The 27159-nt window shown below is 42.2% G+C and overlaps 4 protein-coding genes across 7 annotated transcripts in view; all 4 read left to right on the top strand.

Moving 5' to 3' along the window:
- The window catches only part of LOC310948250 (protocadherin alpha-C2-like), a gene marked incomplete at its 5' end in the record, with an annotated part of 169067 nt that overhangs the window by 116245 nt on the left and 25663 nt on the right, over positions 1-27159 (top strand). Inside the window, one exon of one of the 4 annotated variants that reach the window (XM_083915311.1) lies at positions 16821-19205. The exons of the other annotated variants lie outside the window; for them this stretch is intronic. Within the exon in view, the coding sequence (XP_083771437.1) occupies positions 16821-19205 (2385 nt within the window). Of the gene's footprint in view, positions 1-16820; positions 19206-27159 lie in introns of those variants that run through there. 4 annotated transcript variants of the gene reach the window in all.
- LOC310947891 (protocadherin alpha-2-like) lies at positions 516-2879 on the top strand (the record flags this gene model as incomplete). The annotated part of the gene is made up of 1 exon (XM_083914863.1): positions 516-2879. The coding sequence occupies one exon, from the start codon at positions 516-518 to the stop codon at positions 2877-2879; it is 2364 nt and encodes a 787-aa protein (XP_083770989.1).
- Positions 3695-9643, top strand: LOC310948267 (protocadherin alpha-2-like; the record flags this gene model as incomplete). Its single annotated transcript, XM_083915331.1, has 2 exons — positions 3695-4252; positions 7811-9643. Exons 1-2 carry the CDS (start codon positions 3704-3706, stop codon positions 9641-9643), a joined length of 2382 nt encoding a protein of 793 aa, XP_083771457.1. The 5' UTR covers positions 3695-3703.
- LOC310947890 (protocadherin alpha-13-like) lies at positions 10350-12938 on the top strand (the record flags this gene model as incomplete). The annotated part of the gene is made up of 1 exon (XM_083914862.1): positions 10350-12938. The coding sequence occupies one exon, from the start codon at positions 10350-10352 to the stop codon at positions 12936-12938; it is 2589 nt and encodes an 862-aa protein (XP_083770988.1).

The following is a 27159-nucleotide window of genomic DNA, read 5'->3' as shown; positions in this document are numbered from 1 at the left end:
AATGAATTCACTTTTTCAGTGTATATTCATAGATATATCATTGTCCCTCTTTCCAGTTAAATAATTCGTCTCTGAATACTTTAGTCTAAAATGACTTTGTTTCCTTCTCTGTTCTGAGCGTTTTCTTTTTGTAGCAAACCCAATGCTTCACGGAATCAAATCACTATGGTACATTTGTGGTGTATCCTTTAAGAAACGCATGAGGTGTATTTATTCAATAATGCACGTTGGTTTATGAAAAGGACGCAAGATGTCGCTCGAGACCACACATTCAATTGTGTCCATTAATGAGCTAAAACTCCTCCTCCACTGTCGCTGAAATAAGTAACAGCCTGTACGTTTCGCAAGGGGCTGGGTTAGTAAGCCCCTTCGTCTTCAAATACGGTCTTTAAATGCAGAGAGCTTTGCTGACTTGTGGATATTTGCCCATTTTTGTGGATGAATGACGTTTGCCTGCTTGAATTTATCATCTAAACAAAAGGATGAGTGGTCAACGGCATATAGATGCCGAATGGATGTTGTGCGCCATTCTTCTTTGTTTATCCGACTGGTCTGCAGCTCAGATTTCTTACTCCGTTTCCGAGGAGGTGGACAAAGGCACAGTGGTGGGGAATCTCGCTAAGGATTTAAGCATCCAAACACAGCAACTGGAGGAGCGAGCATTTCGGATTGTATCGGGATACAGTAAGAAATATTTCGAGGCGAATTTAAGAACGGGGGCTTTGGTTGTTAACGAAAGGATAGATCGCGAAGAGCTTTGTCCGAATCTACATAAGTGTTCCTTAAATATAGAAGGACTATTGAACCATCCTATGAATATTTATCGCATTGAGGTCAGTATTCTTGACATCAATGATAATGCACCATCATTCCTCGAGCAAACCCATGTGTTTAATATCTCCGAGTCTTCTTCAACGGGAGAGAGGTATCCGCTCCCAGTAGCGCAGGATGCAGACACCGGCAGTAATTCAGTGAAAACCTACAAGTTAAGTCCAAACGAGCATTTCTCCATAGATGTGAGTAGCGGAGGAGACAGTGCGTCTGCTGAGCTCGTGCTGCAGAAAGCTTTAGACCGAGAGAAACAACCCACTATTAAACTAATATTAACCGCTGTAGACGGAGGAAAGCCTGCGAGATCTGGCACTATGCAGATTCTTGTGAATGTGATAGATGTTAATGACAACACACCTTCATTTAGCAAGTCGCTTTATAAAGTAAAAGTCAGCGAAAATGCCCCCATAGGTACAACAATATTGAAACTAAATGCAACTGATTTAGACGAAGGTCCACATTCAGACATTATATATTCTTTAATGAAAAGAGGAAATGTGAACTCCCCTGAAAAATTCATTGTTAGCCATGAAAGCGGTGAAATCACCGTGAAGGCTCGTTTGGATTACGAGGAAAGTAATGCATATGAACTACGCGTACAGGCAACAGACCAGGGTGCCTCCCCTCGCAGTGGTTATTCTAAAGTGCTGGTGGAGGTGGTCGATGTCAATGACAATGCACCAGAAATCTCTATAACTTCACTAATGAGTCCAGTAAAGGAAAATGCTGAATTTGGAACAGTTGTTGCATTGGTGACTGTGACCGATAAAGATGGGGGACTAAATGGCCTTACCACTTGTAATATTAAAGACGCAGTCCCTTTTAAATTAACGTCAAATTACAAAAATTATTACTCGCTGATAGTTGACGGTCACCTTGACAGAGAAATTGTGTCACAGTACAATGTGACCATTACTGCTGTCGACGAAGGTAGTCCAGCTCTTTCTAGCGAGTCTGTAATCACTGTGCAGATTTCTGATATTAATGACAACGCGCCTCGTTTCCCAGAAGGCAATATATATATTTACGTGAAGGAGAATAGTAAAGTGGGGGAAGTTATAACAAGAACAACTGCACAAGATGCAGATGCAAATGAAAATGCTAAATTGACGTATTCATTAATGGATAATTATCCGAAAGGTTTTCCTATTTCAACAGTTGTAAACATCAACTCAGAGACTGGAGATATCATCAGCCTGCAGTCTTTTAACTTTGAGGAGATGAAAACGTTTCAGTTTAAAGTTCAGGCCACAGACTCTGGTGTTCCTCCGCTCAGCAGCAACGTGACTGTGAACGTTTTAATCCTGGATGAAAATGACAACAGTCCCTCGATTCTCGCGCCCTATTCTGAGCACGGCTCTGTTAACAGTGAGAGCATCCCCTATTCTGCTGAAGCGGGATACTTTGTGGCAAAGATCAGGGCTGTAGACGCAGACTCTGGATACAATGCGCTGCTTTCTTATCAACTCTCTGAGCCCAAAGGGAACAACCTCTTCCGGATCGGAACCAGCACCGGAGAAATCAGGACTAAGAGGAGAATGAGTGACAACGACCTGAAAACTCACCCCTTGGTGGTGGTGGTTTCTGATAACGGAGAACCCTCCCTGTCAGCTACTGTGTCTATTGATGTGGTGGTGGTTGAGAGCACAGCTGACATCCAGACTCAGTTCAGACATGTGCCCATAAAGGAGGACAGCTTCTCTGATTTGAACCTGTATCTGCTGATCGCCATTGTGTCGGTGTCCGTGATCTTTCTGCTGAGCCTCATCAGTTTAATAGCTGTCAAATGCCACAGGACAGACGGCAGTTTCAGCAGGTACAGCGCCCCAATGATCACCACCCACCCTGACGGGAGCTGGTCTTACTCTAAATCTACTCAGCAGTATGACGTGTGTTTCAGCTCAGACACACTGAAGAGTGACGTAGTGGTTTTCCCAGCACCGTTTCCACCTGTAGATGGTGAACTGATCAGTATAAACGGAGGAGACACTTTTACCAGAACTCAGACTTTACCCAACAAAGACAAGGTATGTGTAATCCAGTATTAAATTGAGTGTTTTCAGTTAGCAATTGCCATAAATTTTGCTATGCCATTTTAGTGTCATTCTACGTGTACAATTCAACAGGACATTCAAATATTGTAATCACACTCGCCAATTATGTAGCACCTTAAAGACAGAGCACCTATACACATATTTTTTTTTGTTTTAATTCATTCCGGACTCTAAAAACAGAATTGCTCATCAGTACACTGACTGTACGGCGCTCTCCGTTGTGCTGAAATGAGTCACTGCAACCTTTGCATTCAGTAAGCTATCTGGATCATTATGTTGTCACACCATCAATAATAATAGTATATATTTGTATTCTAAGGGATTCGTTGGTTGACTGATTCATTATTAAGATTTTTTTTATAAAGAGTTACATTTTGTTGAAGTTTCGTTAAACTCAGCTCATATTTTTTGGGCAGACACTGCATCATTGGGATTCTGTAGTACCCTTGAATGGCTTCTTATATTTGCAGAATTATATTCGATACGTACATGAGCTGAAGCCATTCTACGTACCAGCGATGTACATGCCACATTGTATAATACTGCAAATCATTGGGCTAAGTGTTTCTCACATTTATATTGACGTATCTGTAATCTTCCACACGATGTCGCTGGAGACCACAGATATGATTGTTACAATATCTGTAAAACTCCTCCCTGTACGGGAAACCTAAAACCGTCATCGGTCATCATTTAGAAAGACATTTGTACTGTCGTGAGAAGGGCTGCAGCGGCTGGAGAATCGTGTTTATGACGGACAAATATATATAAAGACTGGAAATACATGCTAAGCGGGGTTCAGTGATTGCCGTACAACGATGGGAAACGAGGAATATGCCTGGATTCATATTGTTGGACTGCTGTGTCTTTGTGACTGGTCTGCTTCGCAGTTATCTTACTCCATCTCCGAGGAGGTGAACAAAGGCACCGTTGTGGGGAATATCGCAAAGGATTTGAACTTGAATGTACAGGATCTAGAAAACAGGGATCTGCGTATTGTGTCGAGTTACAGTAAGAAATATTTTGACGTGAATTTGCGGACCGGTAACCTCTTTGTTGACGAGAGGATAAACAGAGAGGAGCTTTGTCCTAACACGGCACAATGCTCTCTACGAATACAGGCTGTTTTAAGCAATCCAATGAATGTACACCGCATCGAGGTTAGTGTTTTAGATATAAACGATAACTCCCCAGCATTCATTGAGCAGTCGTATTCACTAAACATCTCCGAATCAATGTCACCGGGAGAAAGATATCTTCTCCCTATAGCAGAAGACGCAGACATAGGGAGCAACACCGTAAAGAGCTACAAGCTGAGCCAAAATGAATATTTCTCGCTTGATGTGCAGAGCGGTGGAGAACACGGTGTGTCTGCTGAATTAGTGCTGCAGAAAGCTTTAGATCGAGAAAAGATGCCGGTCGTTAGACTTACTCTGACCGCTGTAGATGGAGGAAACCCTGCTAGATCGGGTACGTTGCAGATTATTGTAAATGTAATAGATGCGAATGATAATACACCAATGTTTAGTAAATCGCTTTACAAAGTACGCGCAAGTGAAAATACTGCACACGGAACAGTCGTAATAAAGTTAAGCGCAACGGATTTAGACGAGGGCATGAACAGTAAGATCTTGTATTCATTTATTAAACGAGGAACTGCGGACCCATCAAATATGTTTGATCTAGATTCAGAAACAGGAGAAATCACTGTGAAGGGCACATTAGATTATGAAGAGACGCCTGCTTATGAAGTCAGAGTCCAGGCAATGGATCAGGGCATCTCTCCTCGTAGTGCACATGCTAAACTGTTGATAGAGATAATTGATGTGAATGACAATGCCCCAGAGATATCTGTGACGTCACTGATGACCCCAGTTAAAGAAGATGCAGAACTGGGGACAATAGTTGCCTTGGTCACAGTGAGTGATAAAGATGGAGGAAACAATGGTGTAACTAACTGTAAGGTAGTTGGGTCTGTTCCGTTTAAACTGAAGTCCAACTACAAAAATGACTTTTCATTAGTCGTAGACGGACCACTGGACAGAGAGAACACTTCTCTTTACAATGTCACTATTACAGCCACAGATGAAGGAAGTCCACCTCTGTCCAGTATCAGGATCATTACTGTTCATGTTTCTGATGTTAATGATAATGCACCTAGATTCATGGAGCCTGTGATTAATGTCCATGTGAAAGAAAATACTCCAATAGGCTCATCTATTTATACAATAACTGCCTTTGATCCAGATTTGGACAGTAATGCAAAACCAACTTACAAATTGTTGGATAGTTCTCCAAAAAATATTCTGATTTCATCATTCGTAAACATCAACTCAGAGACTGGAGATATAGTCAGTTTGCAGGCTTTTAACTTTGAGGAGATGAAAACGTTTCAGTTTAAAGTTCAGGCCACAGACTCTGGTGTTCCTCCACTCAGCAGCAACGTGACTGTGAACGTTTTAATCCTGGATGAAAATGACAACAGTCCCTCGATTCTCGCGCCCTATTCTGAGCACGGCTCCGTTAACAGCGAGAGCATCCCCTATTCTGCTGAAGCGGGATACTTTGTGGCAAAGATCAGGGCTGTAGACGCAGACTCTGGATACAATGCGCTGCTTTCTTATCAACTCTCTGAGCCCAAAGGAAACAACCTCTTCCGGATCGGAACCAGCACCGGAGAAATCAGGACTAAGAGGAGAATGAGTGACAACGACCTGAAAACTCACCCCTTGGTGGTGTTGGTTTCTGATAGCGGAGAACCCTCCCTGTCAGCTACTGTGTCTATTGATGTGGTGGTGGTTGAGAGCACAGCTGACATCCAGACTCAGTTCAGACATGTGCCCATAAAGGAGGACAGCTTCTCTGATTTGAACCTGTATCTGCTGATCGCCATTGTGTCGGTGTCAGTGATCTTTCTGCTGAGCCTCATCAGTTTAATAGCTGTCAAATGCCACAGGACAGACGGCAGTTTCAGCAGGTACAGCGCACCAATGATCACCACCCACCCTGACGGGAGCTGGTCTTACTCTAAATCTACTCAGCAGTATGACGTGTGTTTCAGCTCAGACACACTGAAGAGTGACGTAGTGGTTTTCCCAGCACCGTTTCCACCTGTAGATGGTGAACTGATCAGTATAAACGGAGGAGACACTTTTACCAGAACTCAGACTCTGCCCAACAAAGACAAGGTAGGACATGTGCTGAATTCATGTGGAATTGAACAATGCTTTCCTAAAAACATGAGCATTTCCTGGTTTCTTATGAGTCTCATGATTTCCATTATTTTGATATTTTAAAACATACTCATATCATCAATCTAATATTAGGAAAAAGGCAATAAAAGACATTTACTGACTCCCAATATATCACAAATGCTAAAACAACAACTAATGTAACTTTCTGTAATTGCCCAACTGCAACTCGGGGCTTGGGTATGTTGAAGATCAGTTGATTCACCATACGTTGCAACAACTTTTAGCATTTTCAGAATGTGTTTCATATGTTCACTCAAGTGGTCTGTGCCAAAATACCTAGCGTCAATATATTTTTTAAGTAAACAGCTTGTCTGTTATAGTGGGACAATCCAATTAGTGCATTGCTAGTACTTCAGTAGAGCTCTCCCTGGTGCTGAAATACGTTTTGTGCCATTTGTCTGCAAAACATGCTGTTTTTATATCTGCTGAAAACATGTTATAAGTGATGAAAAAAACCTAAGGTGGTCTTTGCTTGAATTGTAAAGTTTGCATTCTCGGGTGAATGTAGCTGGTATCATTCTGCTGGGGGTCTAATGCCTCTTGAAATTGAAAGTAGCAATAAGGTGCTGTCCGTGGTGCTTGTCTTTGTGTTGATGTGGTTCCTGTACCATCCTGCAGTAATTCAAACTTGCTTATTTAATTAATGATTTATTATTAATATTGGACATTTGGTGGATTGAAATTGCACTCTGAAATCAAATATGAAATATTTCTTTCTTTCTGGATCTATAGTATAATTTATACTTCATACAATAGCTCGTTTAACAACTGAAATATTTAGCTTGCGGTTTGCCATACTCTAAATATTAAATTTAATGTTTAAACAAGAACATTTCTGCAATTTCTCAGATTTTAATTCATATATGGGATGCGGCGGACTGTATTTGGTTATATATCATTGACCACATGATGTCGCATGAGACCATGGACATGAATGTGTTTGGATATCCAAAACTCCTCCTCCCTTCGTGGGAAAAAAATAAATCGTCATCGGCCAGTACACCCGCGGACGGTGCTGTGACGAGAAGGGCAGGAGCTTCCAACTGTATTTCTTTGGATGGAAATATCTGTACTGAGGACAAATGATCGTTTGGGTTCGTTTTTTTTGCTGCATCAACAATGTATATTCCAAAGGACTACGTCTGGATTCAGATTGTTGCGCTTCTTTGTCTTTGTGACCGGGCTGCTTCGCAGTTATCCTACTCAATTCCCGAGGAGGTGAACAAAGGCACCGTAGTGGGGAATATTGCAAAGGATTTAAACATCAATGTTCAGGAACTAGGGACCCGGGATCTCCGTATTGTTTCGAGTTACAGTAAGAAGTATTTTGACGTGAATTTGCGGACAGGGAACATCTTCGTTGATGAGAGCATAGACAGAGAGGAGCTTTGTCCCAATGTGGTCAAATGCTCGTTAAAATTACAAGCCGTGTTAAACAATCCAATGACTGCGCACCGCATCGAGGTTAATGTTTTAGATATAAACGATAACTCGCCTGCTTTTATTAAAACAACATATTCATTGAATATATCCGAATCATCTTTAACTGGAGAAAGATATCTTCTCCCAATAGCAGTAGACGCAGACATAGGGAGCAACACAGTGAAGAGCTACAAGCTGAGCCAAAATGAATATTTCTCTATTGATGTACAGAGCGGTGGAGATCACGGTGCATCTGCTGAATTAGTGCTGCAGAAAGCTCTAGATCGAGAGAAAATGTCGGTGATCACACTTCTCTTGACGGCTGTAGATGGAGGAAAACCGCCTAGATCGGGTACATTGCAGATACATGTAAATGTCTTAGATGTCAATGATAATATACCCACGTTTAGCCAGTCGCTTTATAAAGTACGTGTGCGAGAAAATACTGCACACGGAACAGTAGTAATAAAGTTAAATGCGACAGATTTAGACGAGGGCATGAACAGTAAGATCTTGTATTCATTTATCAATCGAGGAAATATTGATCCATCAAATATGTTTGATCTAAATCCAGAAACAGGAGAAATCACTGTGAAGGGCACATTAGATTATGAAGAGACGCCTGCTTATGAAGTCAGAGTCCAAGCAATGGATCAGGGCATCTCTCCTCGTAGTGCACATGCTAAACTGTTGATAGAGATAATTGATGTGAATGACAATGCCCCAGAGATATCTGTGACGTCACTGATGACCCCAGTTAAAGAAGATGCAGAACTGGGGACAATAGTTGCCTTGGTCACAGTGAGTGATAAAGATGGAGGAAACAATGGTGTAACTAACTGTAAGGTAGTTGGATCTGTTCCGTTTAAACTGAAGTCCAACTACAAAAATGACTTTTCATTAGTCGTAGACGGACCACTGGACAGAGAGAACACTTCTCTTTACAATGTCACTATTACAGCCACAGATGAAGGAAGTCCACCTCTGTCCAGTATCAGGATCATTACTGTTCATGTTTCTGATGTTAATGATAATGCACCTAGATTCATGGAGGCTGTGATTAATGTCCATGTGAAAGAAAATACTCCAATAGGCTCATCTATTTATACAATAACTGCCTTCGATCCAGATTTGGACAGTAATGCAAAACCAACTTACAAATTGTTGGATAGTTCTCCAAAAAATATTCTGATTTCATCATTTGTAAACATCAACTCAGAGACTGGAGATATAGTCAGCCTGCAGTCTTTTAACTTTGAGGAGATGAAAACGTTTCAGTTTAAAGTTCAGGCCACAGACTCTGGTGTTCCTCCGCTCAGCAGCAACGTGACTGTGAACGTTTTAATCCTGGATGAAAATGACAACAGTCCCTCAATTCTCGCGCCCTATTCCGAGCACGGCTCCGTCAACAGTGAGAGCATCCCATATTCTGCTGAAGCGGGATACTTTGTGGCAAAGATCAGGGCTGTAGACGCAGACTCTGGATACAATGCGCTGCTTTCTTATCAACTCTCTGAGCCCAGAGGAAACAACCTCTTCCGCATCGGAACCAGCACCGGAGAAATCAGGACTAAGAGGAGAATGAGTGACAACGACCTGAAAACTCACCCCTTGGTGGTGTTGGTTTCTGATAGCGGAGAACCCTCCCTGTCAGCTACTGTGTCTATTGATGTGGTGGTGGTTGAGAGCACAGCTGACATCCAGACTCAGTTCAGACATGTGCCCATAAAGGAGGACAGCTTCTCTGATTTGAACCTGTATCTGCTGATCGCCATTGTGTCGGTGTCCGTGATCTTTCTGCTGAGCCTCATCAGTTTAATAGCTGTCAAATGCCACAGGACAGACGGCAGTTTCAGCAGGTACAGCGCCCCAATGATCACCACCCACCCTGACGGGAGCTGGTCTTACTCTAAATCTACTCAGCAGTATGACGTGTGTTTCAGCTCAGACACACTGAAGAGTGACGTAGTGGTTTTCCCAGCACCGTTTCCACCTGTAGATGGTGAACTGATCAGTATAAATGGAGGAGACACTTTTACCAGAACTCAGACTCTGCCCAACAATGACAAGGTGAGTTGTTAGCAGCCTTTGACTCCTCTCTCCTTGCCTTTACATACAAGAATCAAGACAACAAATACATAAACGCAGACATTTCCTATTAAGAATGTCCCTGTCACTTGAACATTACATGGAAATCCCTTTGCATACATTTGCATTTTCACAGATGACAGCTTTGTGATAAATTGTAAAATAGTGGACATATTCTGCTGGTTGATTTGTAAGGCGCTTTCTGTGGTGCTGAAAACCTTCTGGTTTCTTATTTGTCCTCTTGGGCTCACAATCAAAAACTCTTTGGCATGAACTATCTATGCATGTATGCAATTTCTGCAATTAATTCAACTTTCAATTCATAAATTATTTTTGCCTGAAAATCAATTGGTTTATTGTGTGCTTAAGTGTATTCAAAAAGTAGACTGTGGCAGTACTGCGGGCATTTATTTACCAATTTAAATGGATAGATATTGTTGTATGTTTTTGACTGACATGTTTGATTTATATTTTCCATGGATACATGTATTTCAGCCTGTTCTTATATATCTCTTTCATTTTTCTGCAGTCATCTGTGACTTGTTAGTTTGATCATTTACTCTTTACACAACTGCTTCAGGAAAACCTGTAGTCATCTTTCCGTCATTTTATACACGTGTTGTAATATGAGACATACAGGGTGTGCAACTCGATTTTTGAAACTATTTTCATGTCTAAGTTTGAACGCGTGGGGTCGCTGATGACCAAATGTTTCATGAGCTCGTTGTTTTCAGTCTCCTCCTTTCTGTGTGAATCGTCAGCAGACCGAGTGCTTTGTGAGAGGCACGCGAGTGGCGATGAAGAGGAGAGGGCTGAAGCGGACGGGATCAAAAATGCTGTCCGATCGAGTGCCGTTTTATGGGTTTTTATAATTTATATCGCGTCACTTTGTTTGAAAGCAGCAATGGGCAGTGGAAGGAATAAGGGAATACTCTGCTGGCTGTTCATCCTGTTTTTATCTGACTGGTCTGCTGCTCAGATATCCTACTCTGTTTCCGAGGAGGTGGACAAAGGGACTGTGGTGGGGAATCTCGCAAAGGATTTAAATGTCAACGTTCGAGATCTGCAAACGAGGAACCTGAATATCGTGTCTGGGTACAGTAAGAAATATTTCCAGGCGAATTTTAAAACCGGGGATCTTTATGTTAATGAGCGAATAGACCGCGAGGAGCTTTGTCCAAACACGATCAAATGCACGCTAAACTTAGAGGCTATACTGAGTAACCCTATGGTACTTCACCGCATCGAGGTGGTAATTGTTGATTCAAATGACAACGCACCTGGATTCGTCGAGAAGTCTTATTCACTTAACATATCTGAATTTTCTCCTACGGGCGAACACTTTTTACTCCCCCTGGCTCTAGATGCAGATACAGGAAGCAATTCAGTAAAGACATACAGGCTAAGTCAAAATGAATACTTCTCCCTAGATGTACAGAGCGGTGGAGAACACAGTGTATCGGCAGAATTAGTGCTGCTGAAAGCTTTGGACAGGGAAAAACAAGCTGTTATTAAATTAACGCTGACAGCCGTTGATGGAGGAAAGCCTCCTAAAATCGGAACCTTGCACATACATGTAAATGTCCTAGATGCGAATGATAACACGCCGTCATTTAGTAAAACACTTTACAAGGCACGGGTAAATGAAAATGCGTCATCTGGATCATTGGTGATTCAACTTAGTGCCACAGATCTAGACGAAGGGGACAACGCGAGGCTCACTTATTCTTTTGTCAAGCGCGGAAACTTCAATCCTGCAGATCTGTTTTTTATTAACGCAGAAACTGGGGAGATCACAGTAAAGGGTCGTTTGGATTATGAAGCTCAGTCAGCATATGAAATTCATGTTCAAGCAACTGACCAGGGGTTTTCGCCCCGGAGTGCAAACGGAAAGCTGCTGGTGGAGGTAGTTGATGTGAACGACAATGCCCCAGAAATCGTGGTGACGTCACTCATGAACCCAGTTAAAGAAGACGCGGAAATCGGAAGCGTCGTTGCTTTGGTGACAGTAACTGATAAAGATGGGGGCAAAAACGGCCAGACTCGCTGTACACTTATTGGTTCTGCACCATTTAAGCTAACTTCCAATTATAAAAATTATTACTCTTTAGTTGTAGATGGGCATCTTGATAGAGAAGGATCCTCTTTTTATAGTGTCACGATTACAGCTGCTGATGAAGGGACCCCGCCTCTGTCCAGCACGAGTGTCATTAATGTTCAGGTTTCGGATGTTAATGATAACGCGCCTCGTTTCCTTGAACCCCTGATTCATATTTATGTAAAAGAAAACAGTCCAGTTGGAGCTCGTATCTATACGATAACTGCTGTCGATCCTGATATAAATGAAAATGCTAAAGTAACATACTCATTAGATGGTGATTCCAAAAGTATTCCTGTCACGTCTGTTGTAAACATCAACTCAGAGACTGGAGATATCATCAGCCTGCAGTCCTTTAACTTTGAGGAGTTAAAAACGTTTCAGTTTAAAGTTCAGGCCACAGACTCTGGTGTTCCTCCGCTCAGCAGCAACGTGACTGTGAACGTTTTAATCCTGGATGAAAATGACAACAGTCCCTCGATTCTCGCGCCCTATTCTGAGCACGGCTCAGTCAACAGTGAGAGCATCCCCTATTCTGCTGAAGCGGGATACTTTGTGGCAAAGATCAGGGCTGTAGACGCAGACTCTGGATACAATGCGCTGCTTTCTTATCAACTCTCTGAACCCAAAGGAAACAACCTCTTCCGCATCGGAACCAGCACCGGAGAAATCAGGACTAAGAGGAGAATGAGTGACAACGACCTGAAAACTCACCCCTTGGTGGTGTTGGTTTCTGATAACGGAGAACCCTCCCTGTCAGCTACTGTGTCTATTGATGTGGTGGTGGTTGAGAGCACTGCTGATATCCAGACTCAGTTCAGACACGTGCCCATAAAGGAGGACAGCTTCTCTGATTTGAACCTGTATCTGCTGATCGCCATTGTGTCGGTGTCAGTGATCTTTCTGCTGAGCCTCATCAGTTTAATAGCTGTCAAATGCCACAGGACAGACGGCAGTTTCAGCAGGTACAGCGCCCCAATGATCACCACCCACCCTGACGGGAGCTGGTCTTACTCTAAATCTACTCAGCAGTATGACGTGTGTTTCAGCTCAGACACACTGAAGAGTGACGTAGTGGTTTTCCCAGCACCGTTTCCACCTGTAGATGGTGAACTGATCAGTATAAACGGAGGAGACACTTTTACCAGAACTCAGACTTTACCCAACAAAGACAAGGTGAGTTGTTTGTAACACAATAGCAGATTTATTCATGATAATTGGCATTACGTTTCTGAAAGACGCGGTAGGTCATGTGATCATCAAAATGTTGTTACCTTAAACATTTGCTGACTTTAGGTCATATGTATTAATGTGTGGTTGTGGAAGTAACTTGATACAAAGTAGTACTTCGGGGGATATCCATGTAAATCAACAGTTACGTGACAGATATTTTCCCGAGAAAATCTATTTTTGAGTATGCTGTTGGATATTGGGGAATTTATGTGGGTTTGTAGCTGAATGACAACATTTTTAGGGGAGTAGTCACTGGTTAGGTCTCTGTCATACTGCTGACCAGTGGGGACGCTGTCCATGGTGCTGATCCGGATCGTGTTTTTGCATTGACGAAAAAAAGGCTGCCTCGCCTTTATGTTATGTCAGCTTTATGTGTATCACGTTTCTAATATGTGCTATCCATGTAACACACAACTGATAACTCGCTACATAAGCACCAGAAACTCCCTTTTGTCATGAACGATTTTTTTTAAATAATTGTATCCTTAAATAAACGTTTCCAGCGCTTTGACCTTATGCCCAAATATAGGCTAAGTACACAATGCATGTAATTATACAGTATATTAGCACTAAAATAACAGTTGGTGTCGCTGGAGACCACAGTATTCGTGTGGTTCATTTGCTTCCCAGACTCCTCCTCTCCGTACGAAGCATCAGTCCACAGTGCTTTGTCAGAAAATACACAAATGGTCAGAGGATAGCGGGGGCTTCGTCGTTGATTCACCTTAAGAGTGGACATGTTCGACAATTACTATTTCTTTAAGTATGTGGCAGCGATGGGACGTGGAGGACTAACAGTCACGTTTTGGATACAAATAATAGCTTTTCTTTGTCTGTGTGATGGGTCTACAGCGCAGCTCTCGTTCTCCGTCTCCGAGGAGGTTGACAAAGGAACGGTGGTGGGAAACCTCGCTAAGGATTTACAAGTTAATGTTCAAGAACTGGAAAAACGGGATTTACGAGTTGTATCCGGGAATTCCAGGAAATATTTCGACGTGGATTTAAAAACCGGTGCTCTATATGTTTGCGATAGGATTGATCGTGAAGAGCTCTGTCCAAATACGGCAAAATGTTCCCTGAATATCGAAGCCATTCTGAGCCACCCAATGCATCTGCATCGCATAGAGGTACAGATTGTCGATATTAACGATAATGCACCATCTTTTCGTGAAAAAGAGAAGACTTTTAATATTTCGGAATCTTCTTTTACCGGAGAAAGATATCTACTGCCAATGGCAAACGACGCAGACACGGGCAGTAACTCGGTAAAAAGCTACAAGCTGAGTCCAAATGAGTATTTCTCACTGGACGTGCAGAGCGGCCAGCACAGTGAGCCTGCTGAGCTGGTGCTACAGAAAGCTTTAGACAGGGAGAAACAGTCTGTTATCCGCCTTACTTTAACTGCTCTGGACGGAGGAAAACCTGCCAGATCAGGGACATTAAAAATAGTGGTACACGTTATGGATACTAACGACAATGCTCCAGTATTTAGTCAGCCTCTGTATAAAGCCCAGGTCACAGAAAACGCTCCATTTCAGACATCCATACTCACTGTAACTGCTTCAGATTTAGATGATGGAATAAATGGTGAGATTATATATTCATTTATTGAGAAAGGGAATTTCAATCCTGAAGATTTGTTCTCAATAAACCCAGATACAGGCGAAATAACTGTAAGGGGAAAAGTAGACTATGAAGAGAATACTGCATTTGATATTCGTGTACAGGCAAGAGATAAAGGTACACCTTCTCGGAGTGTGCATGGCAAAGTGTTGGTGGAAGTAACTGATGTTAATGACAATATACCTGAAATCATTATCACCTCTCTTATGAGCCCAGTTAAAGAGGATGCTGAGGTAGGCACAGTTGTTGCCTTGGTCACTGTGACTGACAAAGATGGGGGTAATAATGGTCTCACCAGTGCTAATATACTCGGGTTGGTTCCCTTTAAACTCAAGCTAAACTACAAAAATTATTATTCATTAACAGTCGATGGACCTCTAGACAGAGAGAGCGTTTCTCAATATAATGTCACCATCATAGCCAACGATGAAGGCACTCCGCCTCTCTCCAGCACCAGTGTTATTCCTGTTCACGTTGCTGATGTTAATGACAACGCCCCATTATTCTCAGAGCCTGTAGTCAATGTATATGTAAAAGAGAATAGTGCAGTGGGAGCTACTATCTTCACTATAACAGCAGTTGATCCTGATGTAGAAGAAAATGCAAAAGTAAGATATTCACAATTAGATGGTATTTCAAAAACTAATCCCCTAGCTTCTGTTGTAAACATCAACTCAGAGACTGGAGATATCATCAGCCTGCAGTCTTTTAACTATGAGGAGATGAAAACGTTTCAGTTTAAAGTTCAGGCCACAGACTCTGGTGTTCCTCCGCTCAGCAGCAACGTGACTGTGAACGTTTTAATTATCGATGAAAATGACAATAACCCAACAATTCTCGCGCCCTATTCTGAGCACGGCTCCGTCAACAGTGAGAGCATCCCCTATTCTGCTGAAGCGGGATACTTTGTGGCAAAGATCAGGGCTGTAGACGCAGACTCTGGATACAATGCGCTGCTTTCTTATCAACTCTCTGAGCCCAAAGGAAACAACCTCTTCCGGATCGGAACCAGCACCGGAGAAATCAGGACTAAGAGGAGAATGAGTGACAACGACCTGAAATCTCACCCCTTGGTGGTGTTGGTTTCTGATAACGGAGAACCCTCCCTGTCAGCTACTGTGTCTATTGATGTGGTGGTGGTTGAGAGCACAGCTGACATCCAGACTCAGTTCAGACATGTGCCCATAAAAGAGGACAGCTTCTCTGATTTGAACCTGTATCTGCTGATCGCCATTGTGTCGGTGTCCGTGATTTTTCTGCTGAGCCTCATCAGTTTAATAGCTGTCAAATGCCACAGGACAGACGGCAGTTTCAGCAGGTACAGCGCCCCAATGATCACCACCCACCCTGACGGGAGCTGGTCTTACTCTAAATCTACTCAGCAGTATGACGTGTGTTTCAGCTCAGACACACTGAAGAGTGACGTAGTGGTTTTCCCAGCACCGTTTCCACCTGTAGATGGTGAACTGATCAGTATAAACGGAGGAGACACTTTTACCAGAACTCAGACTTTACCCAATAAGGACAAGGTAAGGGTGACTGCACATAAAACATAAGGCTTCGAGATTTAATGTTCTACTTTTTCACATAATGCCTAAAGCAGCTGAGCATTTATGGGCAATAATCTTGGATTTAATTGTGTTGTCCTGTTTGTTCTTGTGCGTGATCTAATGTACTTCTTCTCACTATGCCAATTTAAGATTACTCATCTATACCATTATTTGAAGGGAAACACTTTTTAAAATGCTAGTCTTAATTTGTTCACCTTTGACCTCATGGTCAGAGACTACAGTACTTCAGAATTGGCTAAATATTTTCTATGTTTAGCCTCTTGCTCCATCCTCTTTAAATGGGTCTACTAAGGCCTCCCACTTTTGCTACAATGCCAAGTGTTTGTTGATTTTCACTCGAGTTTAAAACGCTTAAGATGTACAAATTTCATCATGGTTAAGATGTAATGACCTCACGCTTTATTGTCATAATATCTTTTCTGACTTCAAAATAACCACAAGATGTCGCTATCAGCTCACAGAGTTAAATCCCTTAATTTGAGTGCGACGCTCCTCCCTTTTCGTTTAAGAGAGGCTTGTAATTCTTTGTTCGTATAGGAACAGAGAAGACAGTTCTCACTGTATTGCGAGACTCTGGTCTGGATGTGTCATTACTGAGCAATGTTACCGCTGTGGTGATTTTTTGAATTATCTTGATTAGCAGGCTATGGGCAGAATGCAACAAAGGAATATTTTACGGCATTGGATGTATTTGTTGTTCCATTTATCTCACGTATGGAGTCTCGCAGCAGCACAGATTGTGTATTCTGTTACGGAGGAATCGAGCCCCGGTACCACTGTGGGGAATTTGGCGAAGGATTTACATCTAGATGTACAAGAATTGGAAACTCGGGGTTTTCAGATTTCAGGACCTAATACGAGGTATTTCGAAGCAAATGTTAAGACTGGGATACTATCGGTGAGAGACAGAATAGACCGAGAGGAGCTCTGCTCTCGTAATGTGAAGTGTTCTCTGGAAGTGGAAGCCATTGTGAACTCTCCGCTGAATCTCTATCGCTTTGAGGTTAAAATTGTGGATATAAACGACAATGCACCCTCTTTTCGGATACCAGGAATTGTCTTGAACGTGTCCGAGTCAGCTTTTACCGGTGAAAGATTTGCACTACCAAAGGCCCTCGATGCAGATGTCGGCAGTTATTCAGTGAAGGGCTACAAACTGACTCAAAATGAGCATTTCACCCTGGATGTGCAGAATGGAGGAGAACCGTCTATGTCTGCTGAAATGGTGCTACAAAAAGCCCTAGACCGTGAGAAACAGTCCGTTATCCAACTAACACTGACCGCTGCAGATGGAGGCAAACCTCCTAAATCAGGCACGTTACACATCACAGTAAATGTGCAAGATGTTAATGATAATATTCCGATTTTTGACAAGCCGCTGTACAAAGCCACGGTGCTCGAGAACGCGCCGCATGGTGCAACCGTTATTTCTGTGCATGCTCGGGATTTAGATGATGGTCTTAACGGTGAAATACTGTATTCCTTTATCAACCAAGACAATGATAACGATGTCAATAAATTTGCCATCAATCAACTAACGGGGGAGATTACGGTGAAGGGTGAATTGGATCACGAAAAAAGCAATGCAGTTGAAATCCGCGTTCAAGCAAAAGACAAAGGGACAAGTCCAAGAGCATCTCACTGTAAAGTACTCGTTGAAATCACGGACGTTAATGATAATCCGCCAGAAATATCAGTTACATCTTTAGTCAACGTTGTGAGGGAAGACGCAGCCCTGGACACAATGGTTGGACTTATAACAGTGAGAGATAACGACTCAAACAAAAACGGCGTTGTCCAGCTTAAAATAGTTGATTTGGTGCCGTTTAAAATTAAGAACACTTATAAAAACCATTATTCTTTGGTCGTAGACGGAACTCTAGACAGAGAACGAACTTCTCAATATAATGTCACAATAACCGCGACTGACGAAGGGGATCCGCCTCTTTCCAGTACAAACGTTATTACAGTCCACGTGTCCGACGTCAATGACAACGCACCTCGTTTTAAAGAGCCTGTAATAAACATTTTCGTCACAGAGAACAGTCCCGTCGGCGCTGTTATATATACTATGACTGCAGATGACCCAGATGTAGATGAAAATGCAAAAGTAACGTTTTCAGTAATGAATGATAATCAGAAAAACAATATAGTAGGGTCCGTTATAAACGTTAACTCGGAGACTGGAGCCATAGTCAGCCTGCAGTCTTTTAACTTTGAGGAGATGAAAACGTTTCAGTTTAAAGTTCAGGCCACGGACTCTGGTGTTCCTCCGCTCAGCAGCAACGTGACTGTGAACGTTTTAATCCTGGATGAAAATGACAACAGTCCCTCGATTCTCGCGCCCTATTCTGAGCACGGCTCCGTGAACAGTGAGAGCATCCCCTATTCTGCTGAAGCGGGATACTTTGTGGCAAAGATCAGGGCTGTAGACGCAGACTCTGGATACAATGCGCTGCTTTCTTATCAACTCTCTGAGCCCAAAGGAAACAACCTCTTCCGGATCGGAACCAGCACCGGAGAAATCAGGACTAAGAGGAGAATGAGTGACAACGACCTGAAAACTCACCCCTTGGTGGTGTTGGTTTCTGATAACGGAGAACCCTCCCTGTCAGCTACTGTGTCTATTGATGTGGTGGTGGTTGAGAGCACAGCTGACATCCAGACTCAGTTCAGACATGTGCCCATAAAGGAGGACAGCTTCTCTGATTTGAACCTGTATCTGCTGATCGCCATTGTGTCGGTGTCAGTGATCTTTCTGCTGAGCCTCATCAGTTTAATAGCTGTCAAATGCCACAGGACAGACGGCAGTTTCAGCAGGTACAGCGCCCCAATGATCACCACCCACCCTGACGGGAGCTGGTCTTACTCTAAATCTACTCAGCAGTATGACGTGTGTTTCAGCTCAGACACACTGAAGAGTGACGTAGTGGTTTTCCCAGCACCGTTTCCACCTGTAGATGGTGAACTGATCAGTATAAACGGCGGAGACACTTTTACCAGAACTCAGACTTTACCCAACAAAGACAAGGTAATGTGTAATAATTACAATCGAGTTGATAGACTGCTAATTTTGTACTTTATGTTTACATCATCTCCTGCAGTATCTACATTATTCTGTTTGGCTGTGAAAGTGTTTCAGTAGCCAACTTTTTCTTCCTTCTCTGTCTGCTTTATCCATAAGCGCTATCCATGGTACTGAAACCGCGGGGACCTGGGAGCTGGTTTGTCACAGCAGTTTGCTCGTTATTCCACAGAGCACGGTAACTGGGGTGGGAAGTACTGCCAAAACTACAATATATATATTATATATATACATAATTACAATTTTATATCAACACGCAATAAAATAAAAGTTGTCAAGTCATAATTTGTATAGTAAAATATCTATAAATAACTTGTAAATGTGTCATTAAAAGCAAAAGAGCAGCATTTATGGTAGCGAAACACTGTATAAACAACTCTGCATTGTAAAGTATGGCCTAGGTTAAATGAATGACGTATTTCAGTTTAGATTATTCACAAGACCGTTATTATATGACGAGATTGCCTTAAGTGCGTAATAGCACATCATAACCTAATAATTATAACTTTGATATTCACAAAATGTTGGAAAACAAGAATAACTGAATATATTGAGGTATCATTTAATTCTGTCGTGCTAAGACTGTGGGTTTAAGGCACACCATTATCGGAACATATTGGTTATCGTTGCTGACCGTAAAGCAATGTTTACAAATGAGCCTTTAGGAAGGGAGGTTTGATCACCATTTCCTTCACTGTTCATTAATTAACGTCGTTAGTGACCTGTAAGAAAGCTAGTGCCTCGACTTAATTATAAATAAAAAAAATTCAGTGTATCTTGTGAAAACGAACAAGGGGACATGACTACTGGTGGCCCTCTGTAGTCTGACACTACAGTGTGGTCTGTATCGTGAAGTATTGCTTAATTAGCCAGCTTGAGAATCGGCAACGTTACTCACAGTCAGAAGTCTTGACAAGCTCTTCCGAAATAGTGGTAGCTCCCCTCGGAGGACAGACCGCAGCTGTTAGCTAACGTTAACTGGGATTAACTGCAGTTAGCATGGCTTCAAATGGTGACCCAGTTACTGCAATGGTAAAGATATAAAGGTACTTTTTAACAGAATGCCATTGCTAGGCAACCGTCTGGGTGATGCCATAAATACAATGGGACATATTTGAATGTTCATGTTTACAACTGTTCTAGTTGCTGCGAGTCACTTACTTGCATAGCAGGAAATGTTTGGAATAGCCTTAACATGCATTTAAATGAGATAAAACAATAATTTTGTTATACAGTGGTGGTTATGAGAAGTCGGAGCGCTGAGTTCCTATATTAACGGCCAATAGTAGCTTATCAGTCGAATGGTGAAAACCTTAAACTGACCGGAGATCAGTTCAATCTTCTCAGCAACAGGTCGCGAAATACGTCTACGCTCTTGTGGGTGTTAATGTAACAGAAACATAATTTGGTGTCTGTCCAAAAGATTCCTTGAGTGTAAACACACCATTTTAAGAGACCAAGTTTGCGCCTCTTTCTTCTTCGCTCAGGGAGTGCTGCTCAGCGGCGCTGCGCTCAGTGCTGCTACTAGTGTCGTGGAGCTGCACTGCAGCCATTCTGATTGTAGCTCCTGTTTAATATTGGCTGTGGGCCACAGGTGAGGACATCTTGGACTTCTAATCGCCCCAGTTTATCTGAGTAAGGGTTAATTTTCAAGCGCCATACATCAACTTTCTGTTGACGTTGTGGTCACCTGTTATAAACGTTAATTACAAGCTTCTCTAATGTGAAAGAGTTCATGACTAGCTTGGATCATGAGAAGTAAACAGAGCTAACGTCCACGACTTAGCTTTTCTGCTGTCACCTGCTGTGACTTCTTGCTGTGCTTAGTGAAACCACAGCAGAGCCTATGGCAAGCGATTTGAACATTTAATCAAATCACACCCCTATCTGTAATTACATTTTATATATCTATAATACCATTCAAAATGATAATATAAGATATCCAAAACTGGTATAAATAATGCCACTTTTGCCCTTCGTGTTTATTGGGCTTTCAATTCTAGATATCCACAATTGCATTTTAGATATCTAGAATGAAAATTCTGGATATCTATAATGTAATTATTACTAGGTACATTGCAGTTGTAACCTACATATCTGTAATGACATTTTTACGAGTCAGAGTGTATTTGGATAGTCAAAATGACATTATGGATATCTGGAATGTCTTCATCTGGAATATCTGAAATTAAAATTATGAGTAGTAACAATTGGATTGTAGATGTCCGAAATGGGAGTTATTCCTACTAAGAATTACATTACAGATATCCATAATGTTCATTCTACATATCTAAAATGTGATTGTGGATATCAGGAATTAAAAACTCAATACACATGAATGGCAAAATGGACGTCATTTGTACTAGTAAGAATGATGTGATAGAAGAATGTCATTGTGGATATCTGAAATGTTGTTTTAGACTAGGAAGAACTGCATTACAGATATCTGCAATACATATCCAGTCTATTAAATGTTAAAACTACTACCATAAGAGCCGGAAGTTTACATGTTTCTTGATGCAGGGCTTCTTACGCATTTTACACTGGGAATTGTTGACGACAGCTGTGTTTTTTTGTGTGGGCCGTTTTGGTTTGCTTTACTTTAGATGTTTAGCCTGCTGTCTGGTTGCTCAGTTATATACTTGTCATTGGGTGTCAGGTCACTCTCTTCACCCACACAGGTGTTCTCTTAGGTTGTTCTGGCTCATTATTTCTCAGCTCAGGTTGAAGTTGGGATGTGTAGTACTGGACATTATGTGAGGTCACCAAAATTAGTGTATTCATAGGCCTTTGTTGATGTGTCATGTTAGGAAAAGCACAGGTGTTACTGATTGCGCGGTTATTTCTGTCATATGTGAAGCAGGCCTAGAAAAATTAATAGGGTGAGATTTATCCAGCCTCATCAGGTACGACGGGACTGTGAGGGAAATGTCAATCATAAGCACATGTTCTACATTCCCACACCGTCTTAAGAGGAGGTCTAATAAAGAAAATAAGTGAAAACACCAGTGTACTTGGATCATGGGTGTGTCGTGCCATATAAATCCCATAGCTCTTCAACCTACTCTAATCTGGAATAATCTCCTTTTTTGCCTGTCTTTCATCAGCGTCTCTGAAGTCACACATCCTTATTCTTATCCTTTCTCATTCACCATTAGGTTAGAGCTTTTCATTCTCTACTGTTTGTACTCACCCACTTACCCAGAAGGATGACTTACATGCTTATGTTGATGTCTGACTAATATTTGTCTGTCTTTCCACTCTCCAAGTCCACTGGTCTGTAATATAGGCTTATGTTATGAATTTTGTCTGTCATGCCCTCTTGTCTTATTATTAGTTGGTGGAACTGCACTTCAGTTCAAGACTCCAATGTCTTGTGTGTCAGTGTGTGATTGTGTATTCCTAATAACAGATTAACACTCTGAGAAAGGGTCACTTTTTGTGAAGCCATCTTTTTACTTTGAATGTGAATAAATAGGGAGATGTTTTTCTTCTCAGTTTATAAAATACAACTGCTGAAAACACATTTATTTATTAAAATAACAAAGATATTCACATCATCCACATTATGTATTGTGCAATTAGATCAACTACTTCCAGGCTCCTTGTAGTTCCTTTAATTTTACTCTTGGCTGCTCAGTTCCCCAATTTCTATTGCACGCCAACATGATAGTAATTTCAGACATATTCCTTTTTCTCTTCCTCCCACTCCTTCATGCTGCCAGACCTAATTCCCCTCCCCCTCTCCTTCACCAGCTCTCTCTGAAAAGGGGAGCAGCTGAGAGAACTAACAGGGAATTAACATCTATCTCTGCAGACATGTGTGCCATCAGCCTTAGAGTGCTGTAAACACGGTCTAATATATTTTTCATTAACATCCCTAATGTGTGTAAAGTGTGAAGGCAACCCTGATCTGCTCATGCCATGTAGGACAGATGTGCCAGATTTGATTTAATTTGTCTGTTAAATCTATCCTTTTCCATACCTTTATGTGGCATTTATGTATTGAATGCTGTCATAATTGTTCCTAACTTCTGGAGTGTGTTCAGATATTCCTGGGGAAGCTCACAGTAGCCCTTTATTTTGTTGTGCTGGATTCAAGATGCTTTAAGTCACTCAGACGATGTGACCTCATTTCAGGGAGTGGCCCAGCACAAACACGCATGTCTGATCCGTCAAACCTCCGTTCGTTTGGTTGGTTCCGTGTGAGAGATACTGAACCAGGGCTTCCAGCGCTTTCAAGCAGACTTTGCATATTGCAGGCAATGCGTATGGGCTATGTGAAGCTCTTAAGTGGGTCAACGTGTGATTTTAAAATGGCAGCGCGCTACATGCGCCATCTGAATTAACCTGTGTGGTAGTTGCCTCGCTCTCTCCCAGATACAGTCTTTGCTATAAGCTCCCCCATACTGTGGTTCCTGAAACAAGCCTGAAGCTGTTTATGCGTAAAAGTGTTTCAGTATGTGTTGTGTATGCTGCAGCTCTCTGTGAATGTGAGAGAGGGGGGAGGGGCAGGTATTTTTCCGCTACTCGCTACTCTCTGCAGCAGCAGCAGCAGCGGCAGCAGGGTGCTTCAGTACCGCACGAGGTATCAGCTCCGTCCGGCTCAGCGCTCCCTCCTTCCCTGCTCTGCGGCTGGGCGGGGCCGACAACACCTCGTGTCAATCACAGCCAAACCGATTGGGCGGGGTAAAGGGTCAGGGTGGATGAGGAGGACAGGCTTTTAGTCATGTAACCATCAGGACATGGTTTATCTGTGTCGATGTGTTGTCTTGTGTTACAGGATATTTTTATATTGCTACCAGACTGTGCATGTATTTTCTTTTTCATAAAGCAGATATTGCCTGCAGTGGGTGTTTTATAGAACCACGAAAATAATAAAATAAACACCCTGAATTCAAGCTATTTTGTGTATAACATAATGAGTTGGGGGTTTAGAGTGTGGATCTGATAAAAGCTTCTGACTCTGCCTCCCCTCAGTGCTGCATTCAATTATTGATTGTACAGTACATTATCCTGGTTGAGGCATACAGCTAAGTGGTTCACAGCTCCTAGATTGTAGTCCTACAGTAGCTGTGTTCACCTATGCCATTTTGGAGGACAACAGATGGGTTGGACAGATGGACAAAAAGCATGACGTATTAATGTCCTTACCTCACCAGTTTTAATACAAGGTGACCGAACAGCAGAGTGTTTAACAGAATATTGATTCATTCGACTTAATTTTTCTCCCTATCTGTCTGTCCCACATACGTCTTATGTAGCACTTCCTGTTTTTCTCCTCTACAAGGGTGTGTCCTTTGTGTGAGTAAGGTTGGTGCTGCTATCTGTGGTTACCATGGAGACTGTTCTGAGCCGTAATGAAATGATGAACTAGTACGTTTCCAGGGAGCAGCCAGTATGTACCCGCCCCCCACCCAGACATCAGGCTCATCGTGTGCTGTATAGATGCAAGCAGGAAGGAAACAGGGTGGACACAATGGGGGGCAGGAGAGATGGAGAGAGAGACAAAGAGAACGATGCCAACAAAAGATGTGCAGCATCTTGAGCAGAAATGCCAAGTAAGACGAAGGGTAATGGAAGTGAGCGGGCGAGGGGGAAGTGTGTGAGATTAGAGAATTGGTTCTTAAAAGGGAGAGGGTTTTAGGGAATGTCACAAATACAGCAGCACAGACTCAAGCCTTGAGCGTGAGATAGTGAGAAAACTGGAGCTTCTGAGGATGAGATGGATATAAAAAAAAACACATTAAATACATGCCCTGCAACTGAGTGAGAACATTGCAGGCTTACAATTGGTCACAGATAAAAAGAGGAACTTATCACCAACCCTCCCCTTCTTCCCCACTTCAACCAACCCGTTCCCAAACTGTGCTCCCTCTTAGTGGCATCGGGATGTTTTGCAGTCATTAGATTAGCTTTGTCATGCTCAGAACCACGGGTTCCATCCTCTCCCATCCGGCAAGTATACAAAGCCAGGGCATCCTAAGAGGGAAGTATCCAAAGCCAGCCTGCGTTTCCTGATAGCTTTGTTCAGTGCCACAACAAGAATCTGTTTGATTTATGCACAGGCTGAACCAGGACAACCAAGGAACTGTTTAACCCTTACAGGGCCCCATAGGGAGAGATTTGTGCTGTTTTTAGTTATCTCATGCCCTTTATTTTTGAAAGCAAGGTACACAAGGGATCAGCACAAACAAACATACCCAGAGAATGCCTCCTCCATCAGCTTACTGTGTCCACCTGAGTAAAAGGATTGCGGTTACCATGGGACGTTTGTTTCAGAGATTTTAATATGAAGAAAGTTCTTGTACATAGAGAAAAGTATGATGAAAAGAAGGCATGAGAACATAGCTTTGTTGTAGTGTTATAAACATATTTATTAAATAATACCATGCCCCAATCTCTTTTTGTGAATACAATTTACCTAGAATTTTATTTTGAGTGTTTTCCAAGCAATTTTTTATCTTTTTTCAGTTTTCAAGCCTTTTATTAGATAGGACAGACAGACAATGGGGTGAGAGAAAGATGGGGAGACATGCAGCAAAGGGCCGCAGGTCGGAGTCGAACCCACATCCGCTGCCTTGAGGACCCCCTGCCTCTCCACATGGTGCACCTGCTCCAACCACCGTGCCACCGGCCGCCCCATCAAACATTTTTTATTACATTTTGAAGAGTGATGCTGATTAAGAATAAGTGACAGCAAAACTTCAGCAGATTGTGGTGCTTTACCTGTGATAGAGGGTTGTATTTTTCATTTTTTTAGGGAGAGAGACTTAAGTTCAGATGGCTTTGTTCTATGTTTACACTGTTTTGTACTATAATCATCCGTTTAAGTGTGTGCAATCTGTATAAAATGTACAGTTAGTTATACTGATAAATATACATATGATTTGTTCCTGTACATTTTCAAACAGTGGTACTGTAGATTATAGCATCAGAATGCTACTCTTCCTTGTCTCACCTCTGGAGGGTGCCTTGCCTTGTATCTTGCTTTATCCATTGCGGTCACTGTATTAAAAACGAGAGAGAAAATGACTGCAACTGCAGTCTGACGTCTGTGCCCTCCATCTCTCTTTCTCTCTCCCTCCTTCTCTCTCTCTCCCTCTCTCTTAAACACACAAGCTCATGGCTGGGATTATGTTTTAGTGCTTTGGCATAATGAGATGGCCTGTGTGGATGGGCAGTGGGGTGAGGATCACGTGTCCAACCCTTGTACTACCGATTTAGTCCAACAGAGGGACCAATTTCACTGTATCTCCCACCTCTGCTCCCTCTTGCTCAGTCTGCCTCTCCCACACATAGAGTGGGATTCAAGTTGCAATGCTATTGGCATTGGTTTCTTTTTTACTGAGACATAACTCATACAGTGGACTGTGGGACTTTTATTGGATATGCCATTTTGCTGCCATATGTATTACTTTATATTTTGGTTTCAGTATAAGAGATAACCAAAGGACAACACTGTTCATATGATTGGCTGGTGATTGTTAAAGTATTACTTCCTTGCCTCTGTATTTTGACTTTACATCACATGGCCACATGGCTGTAGCTGTTTAGGATGTTGTTTTGTACTGTGTCTTCTAAGAAACAGATCGGTTTTGTCAGTTTTTCTGTTTTAGTGCATCTTTCTTATTTAGCTAAATCTGAAAGCACATTTCCTGACACCACAGATACTGCCGCCCACTTACATAACAGCCTGCAGACACTTCCTCTATTTTACTCGCTTACCTTCTTTTCAAACTTGCATGAAGAAAAGGGTGAATAGTATATATGCCTTTAAGTGGCCCTAAACCAAAGCTGTATGACATTTCAAAAGACACGGATATGAATATTTTTGGGCTGGGCAGTTTATAAGTTATGGATGTGAATAATATTATATATTTCCCAACTCCATCTAAAT

Source organism: Echiichthys vipera (genome assembly GCF_963691815.1).
Source record: "Echiichthys vipera genome assembly, chromosome: 6".
NCBI lineage: Eukaryota > Metazoa > Chordata > Actinopteri > Perciformes > Trachinidae > Echiichthys > Echiichthys vipera.
The sequence above is the reverse complement of the archived record's forward strand: the minus strand, read 5'-3'. Positions and strand labels throughout refer to the sequence as shown.